Here is a 24,657-nt window from a genome sequence, read left to right on the forward strand (position 1 = left end):
TAGCTGCATTCCTAGGTATTTTATTCTCTTTGTAGCAATTTGTGAATAGGAGTTCATTATGATTTGGCTCTCTACTTGTCTATTGTTGGTGTAAAGGAAAGCTTGTGATTTCTGCACATTGATTTTGTATCCTGAGACTTTGCTGAAGTTGCTTATCAGTGTAAGGAGTTTTTGGGCTCAGACAATGGGGTTTTCTAAATATAGAATCATTTTGTCTGCAAACAGAGACAATTTGACTTCCTCTCGTCCCATTTGAACACCCCTTATTTCTTTCTCTTGCCTGATTGCCCTGGCCAAAACTTCCAATACTATGTTGCATAGGAGTGGTGAGAGAGGGCATCCTTTTCTTGTGCTGGTTTTCAAAGAGAATGCTTCCAGCTTTTGCCCATTCAGTATGATATTGGCTATGGGTTTGTCATAAATAGCTGTTATTTTTTTGAGATATGTTCTATCAATACCTAGTTTATTGAGAGCTTCTAACATGAAGGGATGTTGAATTTTATCAAAGGCCTTTTTTGCATCTGTTGAGATGATCATGTGGTTTTGGTCATTGGTTCTGTTTATGTGATGGATTAGGTTTATTGCTTTGGATATGCTGAACCAGCCTTGCATCACAGGGATGAAGTTGACTTGATCGTAGTGGATAAGCTTTTTGATGTGCTGCTGGATTCAGTTTGCCAGTATTTTATTGAGGATTTTCACATCGATGTTCATCAGGGATATTGGCCTGAAGCTTTTGTTCTTGTTGTGGCTCTGCCAGGTTTTGTTATCAGGATGATGCTGGCCTCATAAAATGTGTTAGGGAGGAGTCCCTCCTCTTCAGTTGTTTGGAATGCTTCAGAAGGAATGTACCAGCTCTTTTTTGTACCTCTGGTAGAATTCACCTGTAAATCCATCTGGTCCTGGGCTTTTTTTTGGTTGGTAGGCTATTAATTACTGCCTCAGTTTAAGAACTTGTTATTGGTCAATTCAAGGAGTCAACTTCTTCCTGGCTTAGTCTTGGGAGGGTGTATGTGTCCAGGAATTTATCCATTTATTCTAGATTTTCTGGTTTATTTGTGTAAAGGTGTTTATAGTATTCTCTGATGGTAGTTTGTATCTCTGTGGGGTCAGTGGTGATATCCCCTTTATCATTTTTTACTGTGTCTATTTGATTCTTCTCTCCCTTCTTCTTTATTAGTCTAGCTAGTGGTCTATCTATTTTGTTAGTTTTTTAAAAAAAAAATCAGCTCCTGGATTCATTGATTTTTTTTTTGAAGGGTTTTTCATGTCTCCATCTCCTTCAGTTCTGCTCTTATCTTAGTTACTTCTTGTCTTCTGCCAGCTTTTGGATTTGTTTGCTCTTGCTTCTCTAGTTCTTTTAATTGTGATGTTAGGCTGTCAATTTGAGAGCTTTCTAGCTTTCTGATGTGGGCATTTAGTGCTATAAATTTCCCTCTTAATACTGTTTTAGCTGTGTCCCCGAGATTCTGGTACATTGTCTCTTTGTTCTCATTGGTTTCAAAGAACTTCTTAATTTCTGCCTTAATTTCATTATTTACCCAGGAGTCATTCAGGAGCAGGCTGTTCAGTTTCCATGTAGTTGTGTGGTTTTGAATGAGTTTAGTAATCCCTGAATTCTAATTTAATTGCACTGTGGTCTGAGAGACTTTCATGATTTCAGTGCTTTTGCATTTGCTGAGGACAACTTGTAAGTTTTAAATTGCTTGGCGTTCTAAGTAGTGTGATGAAATCTCAGGTTGTCCTTCTCTGTCCCACTCAGGACATTCCATCTCTTGTCCAGTGTATCCTTGAGGTCTACACTGTTGGCCTGGTTGGTAGTCATCCATTTGGTATCCTCCTGACACCCAACCATCAACATCATTATGGCTCAATGATCCAGGATCACCTGAAGCATATGGTCCTCCTTTTGACATATCATCAGAAGGTCAATAGTAGCCTGACGCTAGTCACAATGGCTGTGTCATTCACCTAATCATGTAGGCATTTTATCATCTCACATCATCACAGGAAGGGTGAATGCAGTACAAATAAGATATTTTGAGGGAGAGATATTTGCATCACTTTTATTATAGTATATTGTTATAATTGTTGTATTTTTTTTTCTTTTTTTGAGACAGAGTCTCACTCTGTAGCCCAGGCTGGAGTGCAGTGGTGCGATCTCGGCTCACTGCAAGCTCTGCCTCCTGGGTTCACGCCATTCTCCTGTTTCAGCCTCCCAAGTAGCGGGGACTACAGGCGCCCGCCACCACACGCGGCTAATTTTTTTGTATTTTTAGTAGAGACGGGGTTTCACTGTGTTAGCCAGGATGTTCTTGATCTCCTGACCTCATGGATCCGCCAGCCTTGGCCTCCCAAAGTGCTGGGATTACAGGCGTGAGCCACCGTGTCCAGCCTCTATTTTTATTGTTAGTTATTGTTAATCTCTTACTGTGCTTAATTTATAAACTTTGTCATAGGTACGTATTGGAAAAAAACATAGTAATATATGGAGTTCAGTACTATCTGTGGTTTCATGTGTGTAGTAGGGATCTTAGAACGTAACCCCCAAAGGTATGGTGGGACTACTGTATTTTTCTTTCTTTTTATTTTTTTCAATTCCAGGCACATGATGCTCGAGGAGGGCCTACTATAATAGCAAACATCGAATGGGGAGGGGAAGACCAAAAAAATTGTTCATGAACTAATGAACAGTTGAGTGTGGAAATGAACTGCAGTATTTTCATACAATAGAATACTTCCTGGCAGTGAAAATGATCTACAGATAGACAAAGCGACATGACGCTCAGAAACTTAATATGCAAGAAAAAGCAAGTCACAGGGTAATATGTATGTATGATTCAACTTTTATAAAGTTCAAAAGTCTGACACACTAAACAATCTGTTGTTGAGAAGGGAAATATATCGTAATTTTTTTTTCCTTTGAGACAGAGTCTCTGTTGCCCAGGCTGGAGTGCAGTGGCAAAATCACAGCTCACTGCAGCCTTGATTCCCCTGGCTCAGGTGATCTCCCACCTCAGCCTTGTGAGTAGCTGGGACCACAGGCGTGTGCCACCATGCCTGGCTAATTTTTTTTTTTGTATTTTTCATAGAGATAGGATTGCGCCATGTTGCACAAGTTGGTCTCAAACTCCTGGGCTCAAGTGATCCAGCTGCCTCGGCTTTCCAAAGTGCTGGGATTACAATCGTGAGCCACAATGCCTGCACAAATTTTTAAGCAAAATGAGGGATGAGAGCCACCCTTTTAGAGCTGGGTGGTGGATTGTTTATTGTATTATTTTTTATATCATACACATTAGATAAAAATTCTTTTGGGTCTCTTCAGTTATTAATATAAAGAATCAAAAATAGGCCAGTGTGGTATCTCACACTCATAACCCCAACACTTTGGGAGGCTGACGTGGGAGGATCGCTTGAGTCCAGGAGTTGAAGACCATCTGAGGCAACATACCAAGGTCATTTCTCTACAAAAAAATTTAAAAGGGCTGGGTGCGGTGGCTCACACCTGTAATCCCAGCACTTTGGGAGGCCGAGGCGGGCGGATCACGAGGTCAGGAGATCAAGACCATCCTGGCTATCACAGTGAAATCCCATCTCTACTAAAAATACAAAAAATCAGCTGGGCGTGGTGGCACACGCCTGTAGTCCCAGCTACTCGAGAGGCTGAAGCAGGAGAACCACTTGAACCGGGAAGGTGGAGGTTGCAGTGAGCCTAGATTGCACCACTGCAGCATCCCTAAGTGTTGGGATTATAGGTGTGAGCCATTGCACCCAGCCCCATCACTTTCTTTATATCATGTATCTGTACAGATCTAATCTGTTATCTTCTGGACCCAGACAGCCCTCACCCATAGCAAGTGGTTTTGTGTTAAGACAAGACTGAGTGAAGCTTAACTTATTCTGCTGGGGTTGCGGCGAATGTGAGTTACGGTTTCAGCTGCCAGGTTGTCACTTAACACGTTTCCATCTGTTGCACAGTTCTCTAGTACCTTTATACCACACAGTCATGTGCCACATAGTGAACCTTTGGTCAGTGACAGACAGCATATAATGATGGTGGTCCCTTAAGATTACAATACTTGTCTTTTTTTTTTTTTTGAGATGGAGTTTCGCTCTTGTTGCCCCGGCTGGAGTGCAATGGCGTGATCTTGGCTCACCTCAACCTTCCTCTCCCTGGTTCAAGCGATTCTCCTGCCTCAGCCTCCCGAGTAGCTAGGATTACAGGTATGCCCCACCACCCAGGTAATTTTGTACAATACTTCTTTTTACTGTACCTTTTCTATGTTTAGATACACAAATCCTTACCATTGTGTGAACACTGCCTGCGGGATTCAGAACAGTACCCTGCTGTATAGGTTTGTAGCCTATACCATATGACCTAACTATGTAGTAGGCTCTGCCATCTAGGTTATTGTAAGTACACTCAATGATGTTCACACAACAGTGAAATTATCCAGTGACACATTTTGCAGAATGTTGTTAGTGACGTGTGACTGTATTTTGGTATCTACTCTGGCTGTCTGGTGAGCTGCCTTTTATGAGCTGAGACATAGCTCCCATAAACAACACTGTCCATATGGGAAATCCATTTTGAGTTCCCTATGAATTACATTAGAAGCTTTGGAAACACAATAGCCTGTCCTTCAAGGGAGAGTGGTCACAGGGTTAACTTGACAATTTAAAAGGAAACAAGCCGGGCATGGTAGCTCATGCCTGTAATCCCAGCACTTTGGGAGGCTGAGGCAGGAGGATTGCTTGAGCCCAGGAGTTCAAGACCAGCCTGGGCAACATAGTGACACTGTGTTTCTATTTAAAGATCAAAAAGAAAAAAAAAAGCAAAAAAGGAAACAAAAGACACGTTTTCCAACTGGAGGAGTGGTAACTAGTTAATCCTTCATTTCCAATAAGGTCCCAAAAGAAAATTTTAAGGATTAAGCCCAGATGCTCAAAGGAATGGAATTAACCACACTCAAAAATGATTTCCACTTTGAGTCTCAAAGTGAGGGATCTGTCACTAATGAAAAAACACACTTTAAAGGTCATAAAATATATAAGATTTAAAAATTCTAGTCCTGCTGACCTTGTGGTTTTAATGACTATAAAATGGGTAACACAAAAAATACTCATTCATCTTCATCTGTTAAAACTTTATCTGGGAATTTCCATTTGGAAAGTATTTAGCGAGAGTGAGTGGTTTATCAAGGCCATAGGAGCTTTGGTTTCTAGATGATCCTGTACAAAGAACCAGTTTAGGATGTGAGAGCCAAGGATGGGGTAATTTTGCTTCAGTCTCCGTGGTTTCTAGGAAGTGCTGCTCAGCGATGGTTTTCTAGGGCAGAGCCTGAGGAGGCAGGTGGACAGGCTACTTTAGAAATTCTCCATTGCCCCACTTTTAACCTTGGCATTGCTGAGAGCATGAATGTGGTTAAATTTTATCAGAAAAAATAATTCTATGAATTGAATATAATTGAAAGTCTAGATGTTAGCAGCAGATGGGCTTTTTGAATGTATAAATAACTCCCTTCACGCTTGTAAATGACATGAAGAAACAGCGGGTTTTCTCCAAGTTTAAACACGTCACCACAGTGGTGGTGCCAGATGTCTCCTGGGTCTCCACTTAGCCAGAGAGTAATGGAAACAGATGCTCAAGGGCCCTCTGTGCTCTTGGCTTCCTGGCAGGGACACCATCACTTGACAGTTTCTTTTCATCAACAACTTCCATGGACCTAATGCCTGGGGAAATCGGGAAAACAGTGTTCTTGCAGTAACTGGTTTTTGACTGAGGGCCATGCCATAGACTTTTGTTCTTGGCTTTATTGTGTTTGGGGCAAATGTAATTTAAAGTCAGTGGAAAACTGTGAAGGCCAGTGAGGAAGGGAAAGGGGCGGTGGTTGAGTTCAGAGGTCAGCTGAGGAACATCACTAACTTTACAGCAAAGGGCAAAGCGGAAGCAGTGGTGCCCACGACTGAAAGAACTTTCCACAGGCAACACCCAGCCAACCTGCCACCTGCCTGTGAGAAACCCTTGAAGGCTTTCCTCTGTCCGCGGGCTGACAGGGCTCTCCTCCAGATATGGCCTTATTTCCTGACCTCATCTCTAGCCTGTCCTCCTTGCCATTTCCAGACTTTGTGCTGCTCTGCCAGGCCACAGAGCCCTTTACGTCTCATGGTCTTTCCCTTCACTCCCACCTCACCTGGAAAACTCCCTCAGGTCTCAACTTAGACTCAGGGGAAGAGACATTTATTGGTCCCTGTGAAAAAGCAGTTACCCCCTGCGATGTGTTGGCACCACTCCCGCTCCCCCACCACCCAGCACTCTCTCCCCTCTGCAGTGACCGCCCACCCGCACCTGCTGAACAGCAAGGTCCATGGGGTCAGGAACTGCACATGTGTCAGGGACTATGTGTGGCACTGTATGGCAAGTCTCCAAGACTGGGAAGCATCGCTTTACATAGTCCTCAGTAAGTACTGAATCCAGGTATTTTATTATTTTATTTTTTTGAGAGAGTCTCATTCTGTTGCCCAAGCTGAAGGGCAGTGGCGCAGTCATGGCTTATGGCAGCCTTGACCTCCTGGCTTCAGTGATCCTCTCACCTGAGCCCACCCCCTCATCCCCCGTAGCTGGGACTAGAGGAAGATGCAACCATGCCCAGTTAATTTTTTTTTTTTTTTTGAGATGGAGTTTTGCTCTTGTCGCCCAGGCTGGAGTGCAATGGTTCAATCTTGGCTCACTGCAACCTCTGCCTCCCGGGTTCAAGCGATTCTCTTGCCTCAGCCTCCCAAGTAGTTGGAATTACAGGCATGCACCACCACGCCCAGCTAATTTTGTATTTTTAGTGGAGACAGGGTTCCTCCATGTTGGTCAGGCTGGTCTCGAATTCCCGACCCCAGGTGATCTGCCCACCTTGGCCTCCCAAAGTGCTGGGATTACAGGCGTGAGCCACCACACCTGGCCTTCAGCTAATTTTTAAATTTTTTTGTAGATATGAGGTATCCCTATGTGGCCCAGGCTGGTCTCAAACTCCTGAGCCCAAGCAGTCTTCCTGCCTCAGCCTCCAAAATATTCAGGATTACAGGCGTGAGCCACTGGCCCCTGAGAATCCAGGTATTAGAAAGTACTCAGAGTAGCCTCGGGAAGACTTTCAGGAGGAAGAGAGGTTGGGGCTGGGTCTTTGATTACTGCGTACTATGGTTTCTCTCAATAGTGTTCCTCCAACAACTAGAGGGATGGGAAGGCAACAACAGCAGCCAAGGTTTCAGTTGGTGAGGGGGCTTGTGGAGGCCAGGGCATCCGTGGAGAAGCTACGAAATTAAGCCAATTCCTAAGTCAGGCACTCAGGGTTCGCCACACAGGAACTGGTGCCTTTTCATGGGTAACAAAGTTGTTTAATGGCTAGCAAGTAGTTTTTAACTCTTCATTATGGAAATTCTCCAACATACACAAACAGAATAGTCTAAGAAGCCCTTATGTACCCATCACTTGCCCTTAGCAATGATCAGCATTTCATTAAGTGGCTTTCATCATTTTTCCGGGCCTAGCCTACATCTATGTGCTCCAGGAGTGCAGCCCAGTCCAATGAAATGTTTAAAAACATTTGAGTCCTAATTATGTTATGTTGGGATGTCAGTGGTTCCAAAGGCAGGTGTTCATGGGATCAAGAACACAGAACATGACCATTCTGATCTTCATGATCATACAAAGTGTCTATGTGTGCCACGTGAGGATCTGTTCATGGTGAAGTTGGACAGGTCAGTCCTGCTGCAGTGGCTTCCCCAACCCTGTGTACATTACCTCAGGCAGAGAGAAGCCCTTCATGAAGGATGGAAAGAACTTTCCTTGGAAAGAACAGGCTCCCTAATCACACTCCTTCCAGATGTTACCAATAACTGCAACTCTTATTCTATCAGAATGAAGGGTAGGCAGCTCTTCCTTGGTGGGTGATAGGGACCCATCACATCCCCACAGGAGAGCTCAGTCTGAGGGGGACATCTGGAAAGGGAAGGAGATGCCTTCCTTTCCCTGAGTAGAGGAAGCTTCACTGTCCTCAAGTTATCCCATCAGCTCCAGGGCTCTCACGGTCCGCATCAAAACACTGGGAACTCCAGCTTAACCCTGCACCAGCACTCAAGGAAGCACACATTCCCAGGGGGCAAGGAAGTTTGTCACTTCTGTGAAGCACATCCCAAAGCCCATTTTGTAGAACAGTTGTAAGGGAACCCAGTACATGAACGTATACATGAAAATGTGCCAGGAGTCTTCAGTGGAAATATCAAGGGCTATTTTGACACTTATCAGTCCAGGTGCAAAATGGGTTGCTTGGGACAATGTCCTAATGAGACATTATCTTGTGACCAAGCTCTGCTTGATACTTTTTGCAGCTCCCTGCACTTAGCATTCCATAGAAGCTAAGGGGCTCTTCCTGCAGAGGTCACTGCCTTGAAAGCTGAGGCACCACTGTCAAAGCGATGTCAAAATGACAGTAAATGAGTCATGAGTCTTTAGTTCATTCTGTGTGGTTTCTTAATCAATGAAGCTGCCGTTTAACTGTGAAGGAGGCCAGAAACCACATGGACAACACACAGGGTACTTCTAGAAGGACAGGTCAAGTCCAACTGTAGGCAGGGTGAACAGGATCATTTTATTCTCATTTATGCTTAAAATAAAGATACAATTGAAGTTTTACAATTCAGTATGATTAGACGTGATTTATAATTTTAACAATTAAAAAAAAACAGAAATAAAGAACTAGTACAAACTTTAAAACTACCAGAGCAAAGAGAAACTACCTTTCTGATCAAAACATGTGCCACAGTTAAACTGCCTTAGAAAACTTTATAAGTTTTCTCAGCTAAATTTTCTTAGAAAAGGTTTGTGAAAAGCCTTTAATCATAAATATTTAAACTATTTTTGTAACCACTAAATGCCTTCACCAACTCATTAATCCAATGTTTCCTAAATTCAGGGACCAGTGACCAAGTGGCCTGAAACATGTAAGCCTTGATCTTATTCTTCCAGCTACAAAATACTAATATTTTAAGAAAACAACAAAATATTTTCTAAGTACAGAAGCTTTCTGAAAACTTCAATTACCTTTTCTGGCTCAGTACCTGACTGAAATGTTCAAATGTTCATATTGCACACATGAAAAAATCTGAGCAGCATACTATGTGGGTGTGAGAATCTGATGAAAAATAAGATTGGAAAAACCCCCTACACTGTGTTCCATTTACATGATTTAAATATATAGTTATCTTTCATATAAGTAAAAAGGTAAACTTTAGAACAGCACAGAAATACAAATGTATTTAGAGTTTTACAAAATATATTCAACCCCTCAGACATGCACAGTTTTTTAACTTTGGAGTTACCATACAAGGGAACTAGTTTCCCCTCCTTCATAATGAAAGCAGGAAGTCATGTGTACAAAGTCATTCATATGAAAATAATAAACATCCACATTCCTTTTCTTTGTCCTTGACAAATATTTACGGAATGCCGGAAATTATGGAAAAACAATTCCAATATTACGAAGTCCAAAGAACTGGAATGAGAAAACTCCTCGCGGCACATTATGCTGCATGGAATGACAATCATCCTCGGGGAATTAGGGCAGCATCTTCTACCACTTTTAAAAGCTACCACGAGACGGGTTGGAAATGCCACAAATGGCACCTCATCTCTGATCAAAGATTCAGAGCATGCAAGTGTTGATGCCATGAAAAGTCCCAACCGTCTCCCCACTAAAATACCAGGCAATGCTTAGCAGCTGCTGTCCTAACAGGCTACTTTCTGCAACTGCTGACACAGGTAAGTTCATGTGGTTAAAGGTCAGAATGCTGGCCCCTTACAGAGCTGAAGTACTCCCACACTCATCACTGGCTCTGGAGGGAAAAGACCACTAGCTGTAACTTCTACAAAACTTTTTTTCACAAAATATAAAACAATAACAAAACCTACCTGCCAGGGTGATAATGCTGTAGCATGACTTTAAAACTTGTAACTAGCAGAGTAAAATTCTAACCCCTTTCTAAAAGAATTCTTACAACCCTTAGCACATGAAATACTGCTCTCAAAATACTTTCATTCAGATTTTAAGCACCTTGTTCCTCAGCCATGCAACAATTTCTCACTTCTCTCTCTTCCTAATTTGCTTTCTCCTTGGCTTTCTAAAGGAAATTATTCTAAAAAACATCAGATGCTTAGTATAGAATTTGGAAAGGAAGATAAGGTTGAGCAAGTTACACTGTATGCTCTGGTTTGCTGCCAAAGTATATTGCTGCTGTGTTTCTTAACAGGAAAGTGGATGAGAATTGTTTTAGGGCTGTGCTTGGCAGCGGGTAGTGAATCACTAATGGATTTGGGGAGAGACTGTTCATGCTGGTTATGTGAGCCAAATGCATATGCACAATCATTCTAAGCCTTCTTTGGACATGCAACTATTTCTGTTCCACAACTGGTAGCTGTAACTCTCTCTTCCTTACCTATACCATTGTCATTACAATGTCTAGTAGGAATTGAAGTATACCAGGGACATTTTCCAAATACCCTTTTAAGTCACCTGGATAGCGGTGAAGCCACCACCAAGCCATTGATGTAGTGTGTGTGTGCCCGGCACATCTGAAAAAGGCTGGCTGACCCTGGTTCCCTCACACCTAGGTACAAATACTCAATTCTTAGACACAAAAGCCTTAGCAAGCATTGGGGCAGGTGTGGCCACCAACACACACACCTTTACCAGGGCTATGTCAGAAGATGACCTAGTGCTGGCTCCTATGGCTCACAGAGCCAGTGTTTGGAGAGAGGCTTCTATGCTGGCCACTTGGAGCCTAGAATCCAAGCCTGAAGTATGTGGGGGGATCACAGGACCAGGGGTGAGGCTTCCTGCCTTTGATTGTGCGAGCTGCCTTGGGGCCCCTGCCAACAATACAACGGCCAGTGTTCCTTGAAAAACTCCACCTCCCAGAACCTGAAGGAAATATAGCTATGGTCTTTTGACCATTTCTATGATGAAAGTTGTATCTTCTGAGATACTTACGTTGAAAGTCAGTAAAGTGACCACTAAGAGTCAAACTCTTAGCTAGAAATGTTAATAGAAAGTCCGACCAAAGTGTATATTCCATGGGGGCACAAGTGATATTAAAGCAAAGTTAAACTTCATTTAACTATTTTTATTTCAGTGGATTCCAAAGCATGAGTTGGGCTGCTTTTGAATAGTGGGAGACGGGAGTTTACTCCGATCACAGAAACCATACCAACTGAAAGACAAATCAGCATCTTGCTGGACAACCCCTCACAGGGCTCCTAGATCCTTGAAGTGTGAACTTCAGCAGCTGAGAGGTAACAATTGTACACAAATCACACTATCATGCTCCAACGAATGATGTGGCCCTTATGAAACAAGATGTTAGAATGAATTCTTTATAGTCTCAGCGCAAAAAAGATTCGAGTACTGTTTAAGGTTTTGTTTGGTACTACTTTCTTCTCTTCAAACAGTGTTTCCTGAGGTTAACTTTCTTGGAAGAAGTGGAATTAATGGAGTTCTCACATTCAGCCCTTCAATTTATCATCGCTGAATTCTTGAGTTGTGCTCAAATGAGTAATACAATTTGTGTTTAGAAAACACAAAGTGAAAAATTTACAGACATATTTAGATTATGTTTCTATGTTCATTTCAAATGCCTTGGGAGCATTTACTTCTTAAACATTTAGTGAGGAATAAACCAAATATAATCAGGGCCCTCCTTTATTTCCCCAGCAATCTGGGATAGATCATACTCACAATGTATTTCCCAAGTATCCTTTGTTACTAAAAGGCAGTCTGTTCCCCGTAAGTACTCTCTGAGAACACCATCCCAGGTCTCCTTGAAAAGCAAATGAGAGCTGAGCATGGCAAACACACAAAGTCCAGCTGTGTACAAATCATCAGTAGATGGCACGCACATGCATGTATGTGCCTAACATGAAACCAGATGTCCTTTTTCAGATGACAAATGTCAAGGCTGCAGTTTTCTTCTCTTGCCTCTTACTTTGCTGAATATAAACTAAGATGAGATTTCTATTTAATACTTACAATCACCTTGCTTTTCTTTTAAGATACTTCTAGAAGGGGGTAGGGATTGATTATAGGAGGACTTTCAGTTAGGGAAGTAGAAGACTAAGTGCTTTGAGAAGCTTCATGAAGAATAAGACTAAGAAAAGCTGTAGGTCTGCAAACACCCAATAGAAAACTGTTTAAAAAAGAAACAGGCCAGGCGCAGTGGCTCATGCCTATAATCCCAGCACTTTGGGACGCTGAGGCGGGCAGATCACTTGAGGCCAGGAGATCAAGACCAGCCTGGCCAACATGGCAAAACCCCATCTCTACTAAAAATACAAAAATTAGCTGGGCATGCTGGTGCATGTCCATAATCCCAGCTACTTGGGAGGCTGAGGTACAAGAATTGCTTGAACCCAGGAGATGGAGGTTGCAGTGAGCCGAGATGGCACCACTGCACTCCAGCCTGGGCGATAGAGTGAGACCCTGTCCACCGCCCCCCCCAAAAAGAGAAACAGATGGCAGAAACTCTGGATTAAAAAAAAAGTGCTTGTAAAAGACTGCAACATGACTGTGGTTGAAAAATAAACACATAGGTCTTTGAAAGTTTCGCCCTACAGACACATTCATGTTAAACTGCTTCAGTATCATCGAACCATCACTCTGCTATTTCTCTGCACACCCACCTGCACAGTTATAAAGAGGAGGAAAGCACAGTGATACTCCTTGATGTCTGAAAGCAAATTTTTAAGGATGTGGAAAGAACAAACTAAAAACATAAAACACCCAATCCTCAGAACCACCCCTGACTTTCATGTTTCTAGGAGGAAGTGAATTAATAAATGTTTTGTGGGTAGAAAGCAAAAAAATCATCATATAATTCAGCAAAATAATAAAGGCCCAACTGTATGACCCCTTCACTTTATAAGCATATTTTAAGGCCAACTTTAGAGAAAATGGTAATATATATTAATTTTAGAAAGTGTAAATTACAATGACCATCTAGATATTCAAACACCAAAACAGAACAAAATTTACATAAGTAGAAACTCTTCTAAAGTAAACCAATGTACAATATCAGAACTCAAAATTCATTAGAAGGTTCACTGTATGTTTTAATCAGGCTCAGACTGAAATAAAAGTAGTCAATTGAAACCCCAACCTGGAAAGCCATCCCTACTATGGCTGTGATTTCATCATTTCGGCATCCCGAAACATTCACTTAGAGCAACATCCATGTAAACAGTTCGACATATGGTCCCCTGCTGTGGATCTGTGGCTGATAACAGCCTGGGAGCAGCAGACAGACAGGGGACACTTAAACCTCAGAAAGCAATAGCAGCCTCTTACGCCATGCTCAAGGCTTCCCATCCGGTGGCTCAGTGAGACTTTGGGAGGTGGAAGTGGTGAAAGTGGAAAGCCATGAAGACATAGCTGTCTTTGCACTGGAAAAAGCTCCTCCAACTGACTGGCCTGGATGGAGGGGAGAAAAACAAAACGAAAAATGTCTTAACTTTTGTTACAAGACAGTGAAAGACCAACATAATTAATACATTTTTAATTAAAAATTTAAAAAAATGTTTTTTGAGACAGTGTCTTGCTCTGTCGCCCAGGCTGGAGTGCAGTGGAGTGGTCACGGCTCCCTGCAGCCTTGACATCCTGGGCTCAAGTGATCCTCCCACCTCAGCTTCCCAAGTAGCTGGGACCACAGGCATGTGTGACCACACCTGGGTAATTTTTTGATTTTTTGTAGAGACAGGGTCTGGTCTTAAACACTTGGCTCAAGTGATCCTCCTGCCTCAGCCTCCCAAAGTGTTGGGATCACAGGTGTGAGCCACTGTGCCCAGCCAATAAATGTTAATTCACTAGAACACACCAATATGTTAATAGTAGCCAAAACATCATTTAAATTTTTAGTTTCAAAACAATCCCTTTCCATGGGAATGTCTTAAGGAAAAATAGATGATTTTTTAGCTTAGGAGCCTACTTGCCTAAGCATTCTGAAGGTATTCATCAAACTGTTTCTTTAATACCCTCAGTGCTAGCAACACTGGCTATGTATCAGAATTATTAGAGAGCTTAAAAAGTCAAACTGCTTTGTGTATCTTAAATACCAACTTGATAATCAATAACCACCTAAACAGGGAAGAGTGGTTAGACTGTTTTAGGGAAATGTGCTTTTGTCATCTAAAATGAAGTTATGTTACATAAAGATGTATAGAGCTCTATCTGCCCCAGGTCTATTGTGTTTTATAGAACATTATCTCAAAAGTTGATGTTAGGCCAGGCATGGTGGCTTACACCTGTAATCCCAGCACTTTGGGAAGCCGAGACAGGTGGTTAGCTTGAGACCAGGAATTCGAGACAGCCTGAGAAACGTGGCGAAACTCTCTTTCTACAAAAAATAGAAAAATTAGCCAGGCATGATGGCACATGCCTGTAGTCCCAGCTACTTGGTAGGCTGAGGCAGGAGGATCCCGCCAGGGGTTGCAGGGGTTGCAGTGAGTCAAGATCGCGCCATATTGCACTTCAGCTTGGGCAACAGAGTGAGACCCTGTCTCAGAAAAAAAGGTGATGCTAACTGAAATTATTTAAGTTGACTAATACACTCCCACTATTCTTGAAGAGAAGAGTATAGAAGAGATTTGGCTTTAGAATTTAACTATCAGTAGCAGCATCACTAAAAAGTAATAATGTGTAATAATGTATCTATAATAATAGCATAGTTTTTCTATTAAAAAATAAAAATTTAAAATAAGTCAAAGGCATATTGTTTGGCAATAAATGTTTGTGTGCTAAATTCCACTCCTTTGCAATAAAACTAACCTAGTGGTAGCGCTGTGTGTTCTTTGTCTTTATAAATGAGTCTGTAGAGTTTTCTGTCTCTCTCTAGGTATTCAGAAAACTAGGGATATAAGGACCCCTACACAAAGATTACTTAGTTCTGGGGCTTTTGAATTGTGTTCAGTAACCGTTAGTCAACCTCTTTCAGAAGCTAGGGAAGTAGTAATGCCCTATTTTTACACCACATTGTATGACAAAGCAGATGGGGCAAAATGTAAATAATTGGTGAATCAGAGATAATTGGGAGTTTCTTGCACTGTTGCAATGTTCAAGTTTGAAACTACATCAAAATAAAAAGTTAAAAATATAGAAAAGGAATGAAAAATTTTAGAACTGATGTGGAACAATATTCAAAATATTTTAAGCGAAAACAGCTAGGTGCAGAAGAGCATGCTACCGTTTGTCTGACTTTGATATTAATATTGGCCTCATCAAATGAGTTGGGGAGTATTACCTTATTTAAAGATTTTGTGTAAAACTAGTATTATTTCTTCCTTAAACATTTGACAGAGTTCAAACTGAAGCCATCTGGGCAGTTTGGTTTAAATTAAAAACCTTATGGCAAGGCTTTTCACGTTAAATTCAATTAATTTCTTTCTTTTTTTAAGACTCTTGCCCTGTCACCCAGGCTGGACTGCTCACTGCAGCCTTGACTTCCTGGGCTCAAGCAATCCTCCCACTTCAGCCTTTCGAGTAGCTGGGACTACAGGCACATACCACCATGCCTACTGACTTTAAATTTTTTTGTAGAGATGGGGTCTCACTATGTTGCCCAGGCTGATCTTGAACTCCTGGACTCAAGCAGTCCTCTCACCTCAGCTTCCCAAAGTGCTGGGATTACAGGTATGAGCCACTGCATTCAGCCCAATTTCTTTAATAGATAATAGGGCTATTCATATTTTCTTTTTGCAACTGTGTTGGTAATGCGAATCTTTAAAAGAATTTGTATATTTCATTTATGTTGTTAAATTGGTTAGCATAAAATTGTTCACAATATTCCCCTATTTTCTGTTCTTTTAATTTCTGTAAGAGCTACAGTAATGTCCCTCTTTCATCCCTAATGTTGGTAATTTGTATCTTCTTTCTTTTTATCTTTACCAGTCTATAAAGATTTTATAAATATTGTTGATCTTTTTGAAAAACCAACTGTTGGCTTCATTTTCTTTATTGTGTAATACTACCTTAGAGGACAGCAGTTCCTAATACCTACTTTTATTATGAGTCTCTGCCATTTATAAAGAACTGTGGACAGCGCAGGGAATGGGGGAAGAAAACTCTGGTGAAGCTTGAATCTTGGTAGCAAAACAGTGACTTCATCAGAAAATTTTGTCACTCTCTGTTAGATATAATGGAGTTTGACCATTTGGAATTTGGAATTTTTCAAATGAATAAGACAAAAATTTTAAAAACTCTTGTATTACTATGTGATAACACAGATCTTTACAACTTTATGTTTGTTTTATCAATTACATATTAAAGATAGAAAATGGATGTGTTGTGATTCCAATTTGTTCCTGGCTAAAGGCATGTCTTACCAACAGCTTTTCCTGTTTGTACGACATTCCGGCTAGTTGTGACCATGACGTTTCCAATTTTTTTGCCACGTTCACTATTCTGAACAGAACTGGGTAAAAGATAAAAGAAGTGTTAAGTACAATTCTAAAAAAATCTCACACATGCACACAGACACATATAGACACACACACAATAATCACTGTAATCATCCCAAATTAGAATTACTGAGAAAAGAAGCTAAATTATTATTTGTTATGAATTAATTTATTAACCTTTTAAGCATGTGCATTTTCAGAATACACGAAAAGAACATAGAGATGAACCAAAAAGTCGTGAGGACATAAGGATGTATGTATGGCTACATCTCTCCGACAGCCACGGTTTGCTAAAAGCACTTCACCAAAATAAAAATGGTAAATCCTGTTATTAGTTCACACCATCCTGTATGAAACAGCGGTGTTTTCGCTTTGAAACATACACATTGCTGAGCTAAAGAATGTTATGCACATATTTGGTTACTATTTGAAGTGTAAGTCTATCAAGTAGAGAAAAACAATTCCCAATTAGCAATGAAACACATGGCATAAATTCAGACTTAAGAATTTTCCCAGTATTTTCTCTAAGTACTTACTGTGAGAACCTTAACTTCATGTCTGATACTGAGTATTGGCCTTGAAATGGATGGCTGTAAAAAAAGTTTGAGTTTAAACTATCAGTATTTTACCAAAAAGGCTGCAAAAAAGAGTTATCACAAGAAAATATTAGTAAACTTCTCATGGACGACACAGCTGGGTGGTAGTGCTGTGTTTAGTTATCAGGAAACTTGGCTTTGATCACAGCTCTCCACTTACAGTGACGACATCCAGAAAAGATTACTTAACCCCTCTGAGCTTTAGTTTCCTCACTTGTAAAACAGGTGTGTGGTGTGTTGTGTGTTTTATGTGTGGGTGTGTGTGTAGCCTGTTTTAGTGCTATCCTGACATTCTAATTTATTTGGTCTGTCTTGGGTGGGGCTCAAGCATCAACACATTTTTTACAAGCTCCCCAAGACAGTCAAGGTGAGTCACTGGTTTTAGGACATGGTCATAGATCATACCTTGATCCTGGCCATCTTATAAATGTGTGCTATTGGTTATGCAAAGATTTGTGGATGGATTAACAAAATCTCTACTTTCTGTTAGAAAAGCAACTCAAAAGGCAGGTCTTAAAAAAAACAGCACTATCATTATTTTGTAAGAAAATACATTATTCAGACTTCCCTATTTCCATTAAAAGAAAAAAGCATATACATATATATGTATATATATGCATATATATGTATATATATGCATATATATGTATATATGTATATATATGCGTGTATATGTGTATATATGTATATATGTGTATATGTATATATGTGTGTATATATGTATATATGTGTGTATATATATATGTGTATATATGTATATATGTGTGTGTATATATATATGTGTATATATATGTATATATACATATATATATAAAATCAGGCATTCTGCAATTATACAGGCAGTAGGAAAAAAAAATCAAGCAACTTGACCACATAAAATGGAGGGGTCAATAAATATCCAGTTCTTATCTCAGGGGTTCCTCTGTCAAGGTCTAACAAACAAAGTGACCCTAGTAAAATCCATAGCTACTTATAAAATTAATGGTTCTTCAAATGACAACAAACTACTCTTCATGGCCCCAAGTAAGCATATGTGACACTTCTTATTCTTAGATTCCTGAATCACTGAATCACAGGATTGAAATACTGACACATCACTTGATCATTCTCTATGTTCCTGGAATGGCTATATTTAAGGGATGAAATATACCTGCTGCTTGTTAAGTTAGAATGCTGCCTTCCCTAATCTTTAGGAGTTAAAGGGTTTCATACTTCTCAAAAGTTATAATTAGTTTGAAATATTTCTAAATGCCACCCTCTGATAATAACAGAAGTCTAGCATTTATTTTATTTTTTTGAGACAGAGTCTCACTATTACCCAGGCTGGAGTGCAGTGGTGCAATCTCAGCTCACTGCAACCTGCCTCCCAGGTTCAAGCGATTCTCCTGCCTCAGCCTCCTGAGTAGCTGGGAGCAAAGGCATGTACCACCATGCCCGGCTAATTTTTTGTATTTTTAGTAGAGACAAGTTTTCACCATGTTGCCCAGGCTGGTCTTGAACTCCTGAGCTCACATGATCCGCCCACCTCGGCCTCCCAAAGTGCTAGAATTACAGGCGTGAGCCACCAGGCCTGGCCACATTTGTTATTTTTAATTTGGTAAAAATATTGAAAATTTGTTATTGAAGAAAACTAAACTATTTCACCCCAAAATATACTTCTTTGATGTATTTCAAGATGGCTATTCAGAAGGGCTGGAAATGCAAGAATTACTGAAAAGCTGTCTTTTTGGGGGTAGATTTGCATCTGTAGAGAAAATCTGCATTAATGCAGCCTGGTTTGCTCTGAGGCCCTCCAATATCAAGATATACGAAAGATGAACCGAGTGTCTGACACCTTTAAAAGTCTGAAAGAAACATTTACCATCAATTCTCTCTGAGGGCTGCTACCTTTTAAGTTTTATCTCTATAACAAGACCAACTCTGCTAGCCGGGCCTCCTTTCTTCTCCCTCCCACAACGTGTCTTGCCACTATAACCTGACTTACCACCATAACCTGTTTCTGGCCATGCTCCAAGCCCCCAACTCTTTCTGTAACCTAAAGATGGTATGTATATAAACTTGTGTACCCCGTTGGCGGGTTGGGTACACGAGCTTGGGTACACAATCCAATCACCCTGTAGCTCTCCCTCATGCACATTAATAAATTTGCATGCCATTTCTCCTGTTAATCTGCCTCTTGTCAGCTGACTTTCCAGTGACCCTTCAGAGGATGAAAGGGAAGTTCTCCCTTGGCCTGCACTATCATATCTGCATGATTTCCCTACCTATATATTTCAGTTAACAAGTCCTTCTTCAGCCTTCTTTTCAATCTAAATAGCCTCAATTTATTCACATGTTCTTCTAAGCACTATTTCATAATCCTTTTAAAACTCATTTTAGCTAAGGCTCTTTTGGACCTGCACTAACATCTATAGAGCTGGTTTAAGTTAAAAGCACCAGATGTAGTGACAGATAAAGATCTGACCAGGCCTCCCAGTGCAGGCCCCAGGGAGGAGACTAGGATGGCTCTGCGTGTTGACTGCTTGGACAGTCAAGGCCGACCTGCCTTCCCAGCACCACCCTGTGAGTGCCACCCTGCTAAGCACCTCCACATCTGTTTCCCTTCAGCACGCTGAGAATAGAGACTTTGTAGTCAGTGAGGGAGAACACTTTGAACTCAGCCCTTTCATTTAATACTATTAAAATGGTTTTGCCTTTTAATTCTCTGTTTTTACTATATTCAAATGGCAATATAGGTTTCTGCTATAGCCAAGTATGATGATTAAATTCACCAAAACTGGTGTTGAACCTAGTACTTTAAAAGATGGGGTCTCATTATGTTGCCTAGGCTGGCCTCAAAACCGTGGGTTCAAGTAATCCTCCTGCCTCAGTCACCCAAATAGCTGGGACTATAGGCACCCGCCACCACGCGTGGCTAAATGTTTTGTATTTTTAGTAGATAACAGGGTTTCACATCGTTAGCCAGGATGGTCTTGATCTCCTGACTTTGTGATCCACCCGCCTCAACCTCCCAAAGTGCTGGGATTACAGGCGTGAGCCACTGTGCCCAGCCTTATCTTTTATTTTAGAAAACAAGTTCCTGTATCCACTTTATCAACTGATCTCCTTCAGTGCTCTCTGTTGTATTCACACTCAGATGCTATTGTTTCATAATGGCTCTAATCAACGGCCTTTTATGCCTATGTGGGATAAAGCCTTCGTCATCAACATTCAGTATTACAGCAGGTATTAAGTTTTGTTGAATTTTAGAGTCTGATGTGGAAACCAGGTCTGACTGTATATCCAGGAGTCCAAATATTAACTTTTTGTTTGTTTTTCTTTTTATTATTATTATTATTATTATTATTCTTTAGGTTTTATGGTACATGTGTGCAATGTGCAGGTAAGTTACATATGTATACATGTGCCATGCTGGTGCGCTGCACCCACCAACTCGTCATCTAGCATTAGGTATATCTCCCAATGCTATCCCTCCCCCCTCCCCCCACCCCACAACAGTCCCCGAAGTGTGATGTTCCCGTTCCTGTGTCCATGTGTTCTCATTGTTCAATTCCCACCTATGAGTGAGAATATGCATTTTTTTTTTCTTTTGAGACAAAGTCTCCCTCTTGTTACCCAGGCTGGAGTGTAATGGCATGATCTTGGCTCACTGCAACCTCTACCTCCCGGATTCAAGGGATTCTCTTGTCTCAGCCTCCCAAATAGCTGGGATTACAGGTGCCCACTACCACGTCTGGCTAATTTTTTTTGTATTTTTAGTAGAGATGGGTTTCAGCATGTTGGCCAGGCTGGTCTTGAACTCCCGACCTCAGGTGATCTGCCCACCTCGGCCTCCCAAAGTGCTGGGATTACAGGCATGAGCCCAGCCTCAGATATTAACTTTAATTGGTTTCGCATACATCATGTTTTAAAATCGCCTCCTAATTTTACTCATGCAGTAAACCAGTGGTATTTCCTTCTAGGATTCTATCTTGTTGAACCATTCTGTTAAAAGAACAGCTCCAGGGAAAAAGAGAAGAATCATTGTGTATTGAGCATCACCAAGTGCTAGGGACTTCCTCTCTGAATCACATCGAGAGCCAGGGAAATGTTAGTGCTTCCCATAATGCTTATGCTTTTTGTATAACAATCTGAATATGGAAGCCGTTTCTAAGCTGTTTCTCTACATTTGGGAGCCTTTTTATGACCTACTTAAGGGGATTCTTGAAGATATTCACAATATCAAAGTTAAAATAGATTTTTCTCTGTATTGGGCACTCATAAACCAACCATTTATGTACTGTCAATCTTCAGAGGATGCGCTTACTTTGGATTTATTTCTGCAAGTGCTGGATGCTTGTTGCTGTTCCACACCCTGTAGTTGTGAGTATTCTTCCATGCTGTAACAAAAGTTGTCCCATAGTCCGATAATATCTTTTCATTGTCTGTCAAGTAAATATTTGAAAGAAGTTGAGCTGGGCTGTAGCCATTCAGGGATATGAAGATTACAACCAAAAAGGGTAAAGGAACGACTTTATCCCACTGCCCTCCCATATTTGGGGGGAGATAGCCTACCAGATGTCAGGAAACTTGGGTCTAGTTCCAGAAATCCTGTTAAGGACCTATGTGGCCTTTGGCAAGTCACTTAATCACTCAGAACTTCATTTTCCTAACTGGAAAATAAGAGGGTTGAGCCAGATATTTTCCAAGGTTCCTTACAACTCCAAAATATTTCCATGTTCTCCTTCCATTATGAGGATAGTATTAATTAATCAAAAACTGTATGCTTGACAGTGAATAAACATACTGATTTATATGTATGGCATAGGCAATTGGGATATCTTTCTACTTTTTTATAAATGCCATTTTTCTACAAAAAAAAAGATTAAGAATGAATATACAAAGTGGTTCTTTCAGTCATGATGTTCTCTTCTTTGGACTTTATTTGGTGTTTCATTCTTGAATTTCCTAGCATTTCACTGTCAAAAACACTTAAAAAAGGCCAGGTGCGGTGGCTCATACCTGTAATCCCAGCACTTTGGGAGGTCAAGGAGGGCGGATCACTGGAGGTCAGGAGTTCGAGACCAGCCTGGCCGACATGGCAAAACCTTGTCTCTGCCAGAAATACAAAAATTAGCCAGGCGTGATGGCAGGCACCTGTAGTCCCAGCTACTCGGGAGGCTGAGGCAAGAGAATCACTTGAAACCAGGAGATGGAGGTTGCAGTGAGCCAAGATCATGCCACAGCACTCCAGACTGGGCGACAAGAGCGAGACTCTGTCTCCAAAAAAAAAAAAAAAAAACAAAAAAAGACTTAAAAGAATATACTGAAAACTGATAAAATTTTCATCTTTATCAATACCATGGGAAAGCATCCATGTGTGTTTCCTCTGCTTGGAAGATTAGAAATAGTTTGGAGAACTGATACAAATGGCGATTACTTCATATATTAATTGCATGTTGTTTGCTTTGAAGGTGAAATACAAAGTACCTTTTGTTGCTAGGAAAGGAATGAGATACACAGTTCTATACACAGCATAAAGAAGTTGTTCTAAGAACACTTCCTCAAGCAGTTCATTGGGCTGAATTTCCTCTTTTGACCTTGTTACTTGTTAAGAGTATGGGCCTAAGCCAAACTGTTTGGGATCAGATCCTGCCTAAGCCTCTTATCAGATAGATAAGCAAGCTATTTAACCTCTGTGAGCTTCATTTTCTCTTCTGTAAAAGGCAATGACAAGGTACCTTGTGAGGATGAAATGAATTACTAGATGTAAAGTGCTCAGAACATTGGTCCCTGCATATATTTAATGTTCAAAAAAAAGTGAGCTACTATTATTCAGTGCTTACAGCCTCCTGGGCAAATATTTTTAAAAAGGCAAATTAATTAAGCTACATGACAGTGGAGACTGAAGTTTTCTTTCTAGATTACCAAATGATTTGGGGTTAAAGGATTTAATTTTGGTGTCTCAGCTGCTACGCTGGTAGTGGTGGCAAACATTTAAAAATATCCCATTAACAAATGAGGACTTGTTCCTCAGCTGTCTTTTACAAATGAAAAACTCTCCCGAAACCTGCTTTAAAACTCCTGTGTGCACTGTGAACAACTAACCTGGGAGCATGTGGTGGTGGTGGTGGTGGTGATTAAAAAAATCTGCTGATACAGCAATGAATGTATCTAATGCCACTGTGGAGCTGTACATTTAAAAATGGTAAAGACGGTAAATTTTATGCTATGTGTATTTCATCGCAATTAAAAAAATAATGGTTAGTTAACTGAAACAAAAACACAAGCTCAACACATTTTTAACAACTCTAATAAATGTCTGCCAAATGTCCAAGGTGAAAAGCTCACTGCAGAGCTCCATTTTGACTATTTATATATTTTTTTCCCAAGGGGAATGAGATAGTTTTAATGCAAGAGTAAGTCCATGTTTACCTGCCTCATTTTAACCATTTAATAGGAATAATAATATTTCCTAGAATGGGTTATAAATTTGAAGATTTAATCATTTACAACATGATTTTCAATGATTTCTATTTTTTATATTCTTTCTCCCTTTATACATCTTAAAAAACATGTAGGCAGTATTCATAAACAGCTGCCAAATATTGATATGAATATGAAGCAGTCATGTAAAAGTGATGATATATGTTCATGTTATGTTGGTATGTGTTGTTTCTATTATAAAGTAATAAAAAGTTTCAGAAAACATGTATAAAGGGATCCATTTTTGTAAAAGGACCACCAAAAGTACCATAAAACAAAAATCCAAAATACATGCATAGGAAAAGATCTGCAAGGCCATGAAGTATAAAGTACTCAAGACGTTAAAAGTGGCTATTTCTGTATGAGGGAATAACTGGTAATTTTTCTATAAGGAATATGTATTTATTGTGCAATCCAAAATCTCATAAATGTTACAAAATGAAAAATTATAGTAAAACAGGTAGCTGTATGCTCCGTGTGGTTTCTTACCTAATTGCAGTGTGGCAGCCAACAGGGCATGAATGTAGACTGCAAACTGGGCCCGGATCCATTCGTCACCTCCCTCCCAGCCTGTGCCATCTAGGAAGACGTCGTCCCGATTCTCAGTCACGTGCCTCACTAGGTAATCTGCGAACCTTAGGTCTGCAGTGGTTGGGTTAAGCAGCTTTCTGAGTTCTGGATCATGGATCTGGATCAGAGCTTCTTCTACCTAGAGGGTATCCAGGTACAAGTCAGTCTGGGCATTCACACAGACATCCATGCCAACACTTTACAGAGTAACTACGGGGAAGGTGGAGCTGGAAATAAAAAATATGAATAATAGCATTCTCAAAAGGTGAGTCTAAGAAAGAGGTTTGTACACTGAAGTTTTCTATTTATAAAACGCTCATTTTCTGTTTTTAGAAAATACACACATAAATATAGTATTTTAAATTACAAAATTACTCACCTAGATTGCAAATATTTGGGAAAATATAGAAATACATGTAAAAAATCACCTTTATTTCACTAGCAGAAATGAACACATTTAACAAGTATAATTCCTTAAATACTTTTTGAGTGCAGATACTTTAGAATAGTCTTTTTTTTTTTTTTTTTGAGATGGAA

The 24,657-nt window shown here is 40.4% G+C and overlaps 1 protein-coding gene and 1 long non-coding RNA gene across 9 annotated transcripts in view; one reads left to right on the forward strand and one right to left on the reverse strand.

Annotated features, from left to right (window-relative positions):
- Positions 1–2,564: 2,564 nt before the first annotated feature.
- On the forward strand, positions 2,565–11,303 carry LOC134739847 (uncharacterized). Its single transcript, XR_010126892.1, has 3 exons — positions 2,565–2,829; positions 4,102–4,224; positions 11,179–11,303. It is a non-coding gene; the product is annotated as an uncharacterized LOC134739847 (long non-coding RNA).
- AVL9 (AVL9 cell migration associated) overlaps positions 8,621–24,657 on the reverse strand; it is a 92,130-nt gene continuing 76,093 nt past the window's right edge. For 3 of the 8 annotated variants that reach the window (XM_063667399.1, XM_063667398.1, XM_063667401.1), the window contains 6 exons: positions 24,040–24,259; positions 22,087–22,179; positions 21,392–21,509; positions 17,026–17,079; positions 16,415–16,503; positions 8,621–13,508 (listed from right to left, as the gene is read on the reverse strand). In XM_063667399.1, coding sequence (XP_063523469.1) covers positions 13,393–13,508; positions 16,415–16,503; positions 17,026–17,079; positions 21,392–21,509; positions 22,087–22,179; positions 24,040–24,259 — 690 coding nt within the window. In that variant the 3' untranslated portion in view covers positions 8,621–13,392. Of the gene's footprint in view, positions 13,509–16,414; positions 16,504–17,025; positions 17,080–21,391; positions 21,510–21,702; positions 21,738–22,086; positions 22,180–24,039; positions 24,260–24,657 lie in introns of those variants that run through there. The other 5 variants (XM_054495857.2, XM_054495855.2, XM_063667400.1 and 2 more) reach the window with 4 other exon arrangements.

Source organism: Pongo pygmaeus, chromosome 6 (genome assembly GCF_028885625.2).
Source record: "Pongo pygmaeus isolate AG05252 chromosome 6, NHGRI_mPonPyg2-v2.0_pri, whole genome shotgun sequence".
NCBI lineage: Eukaryota > Metazoa > Chordata > Mammalia > Primates > Hominidae > Pongo > Pongo pygmaeus.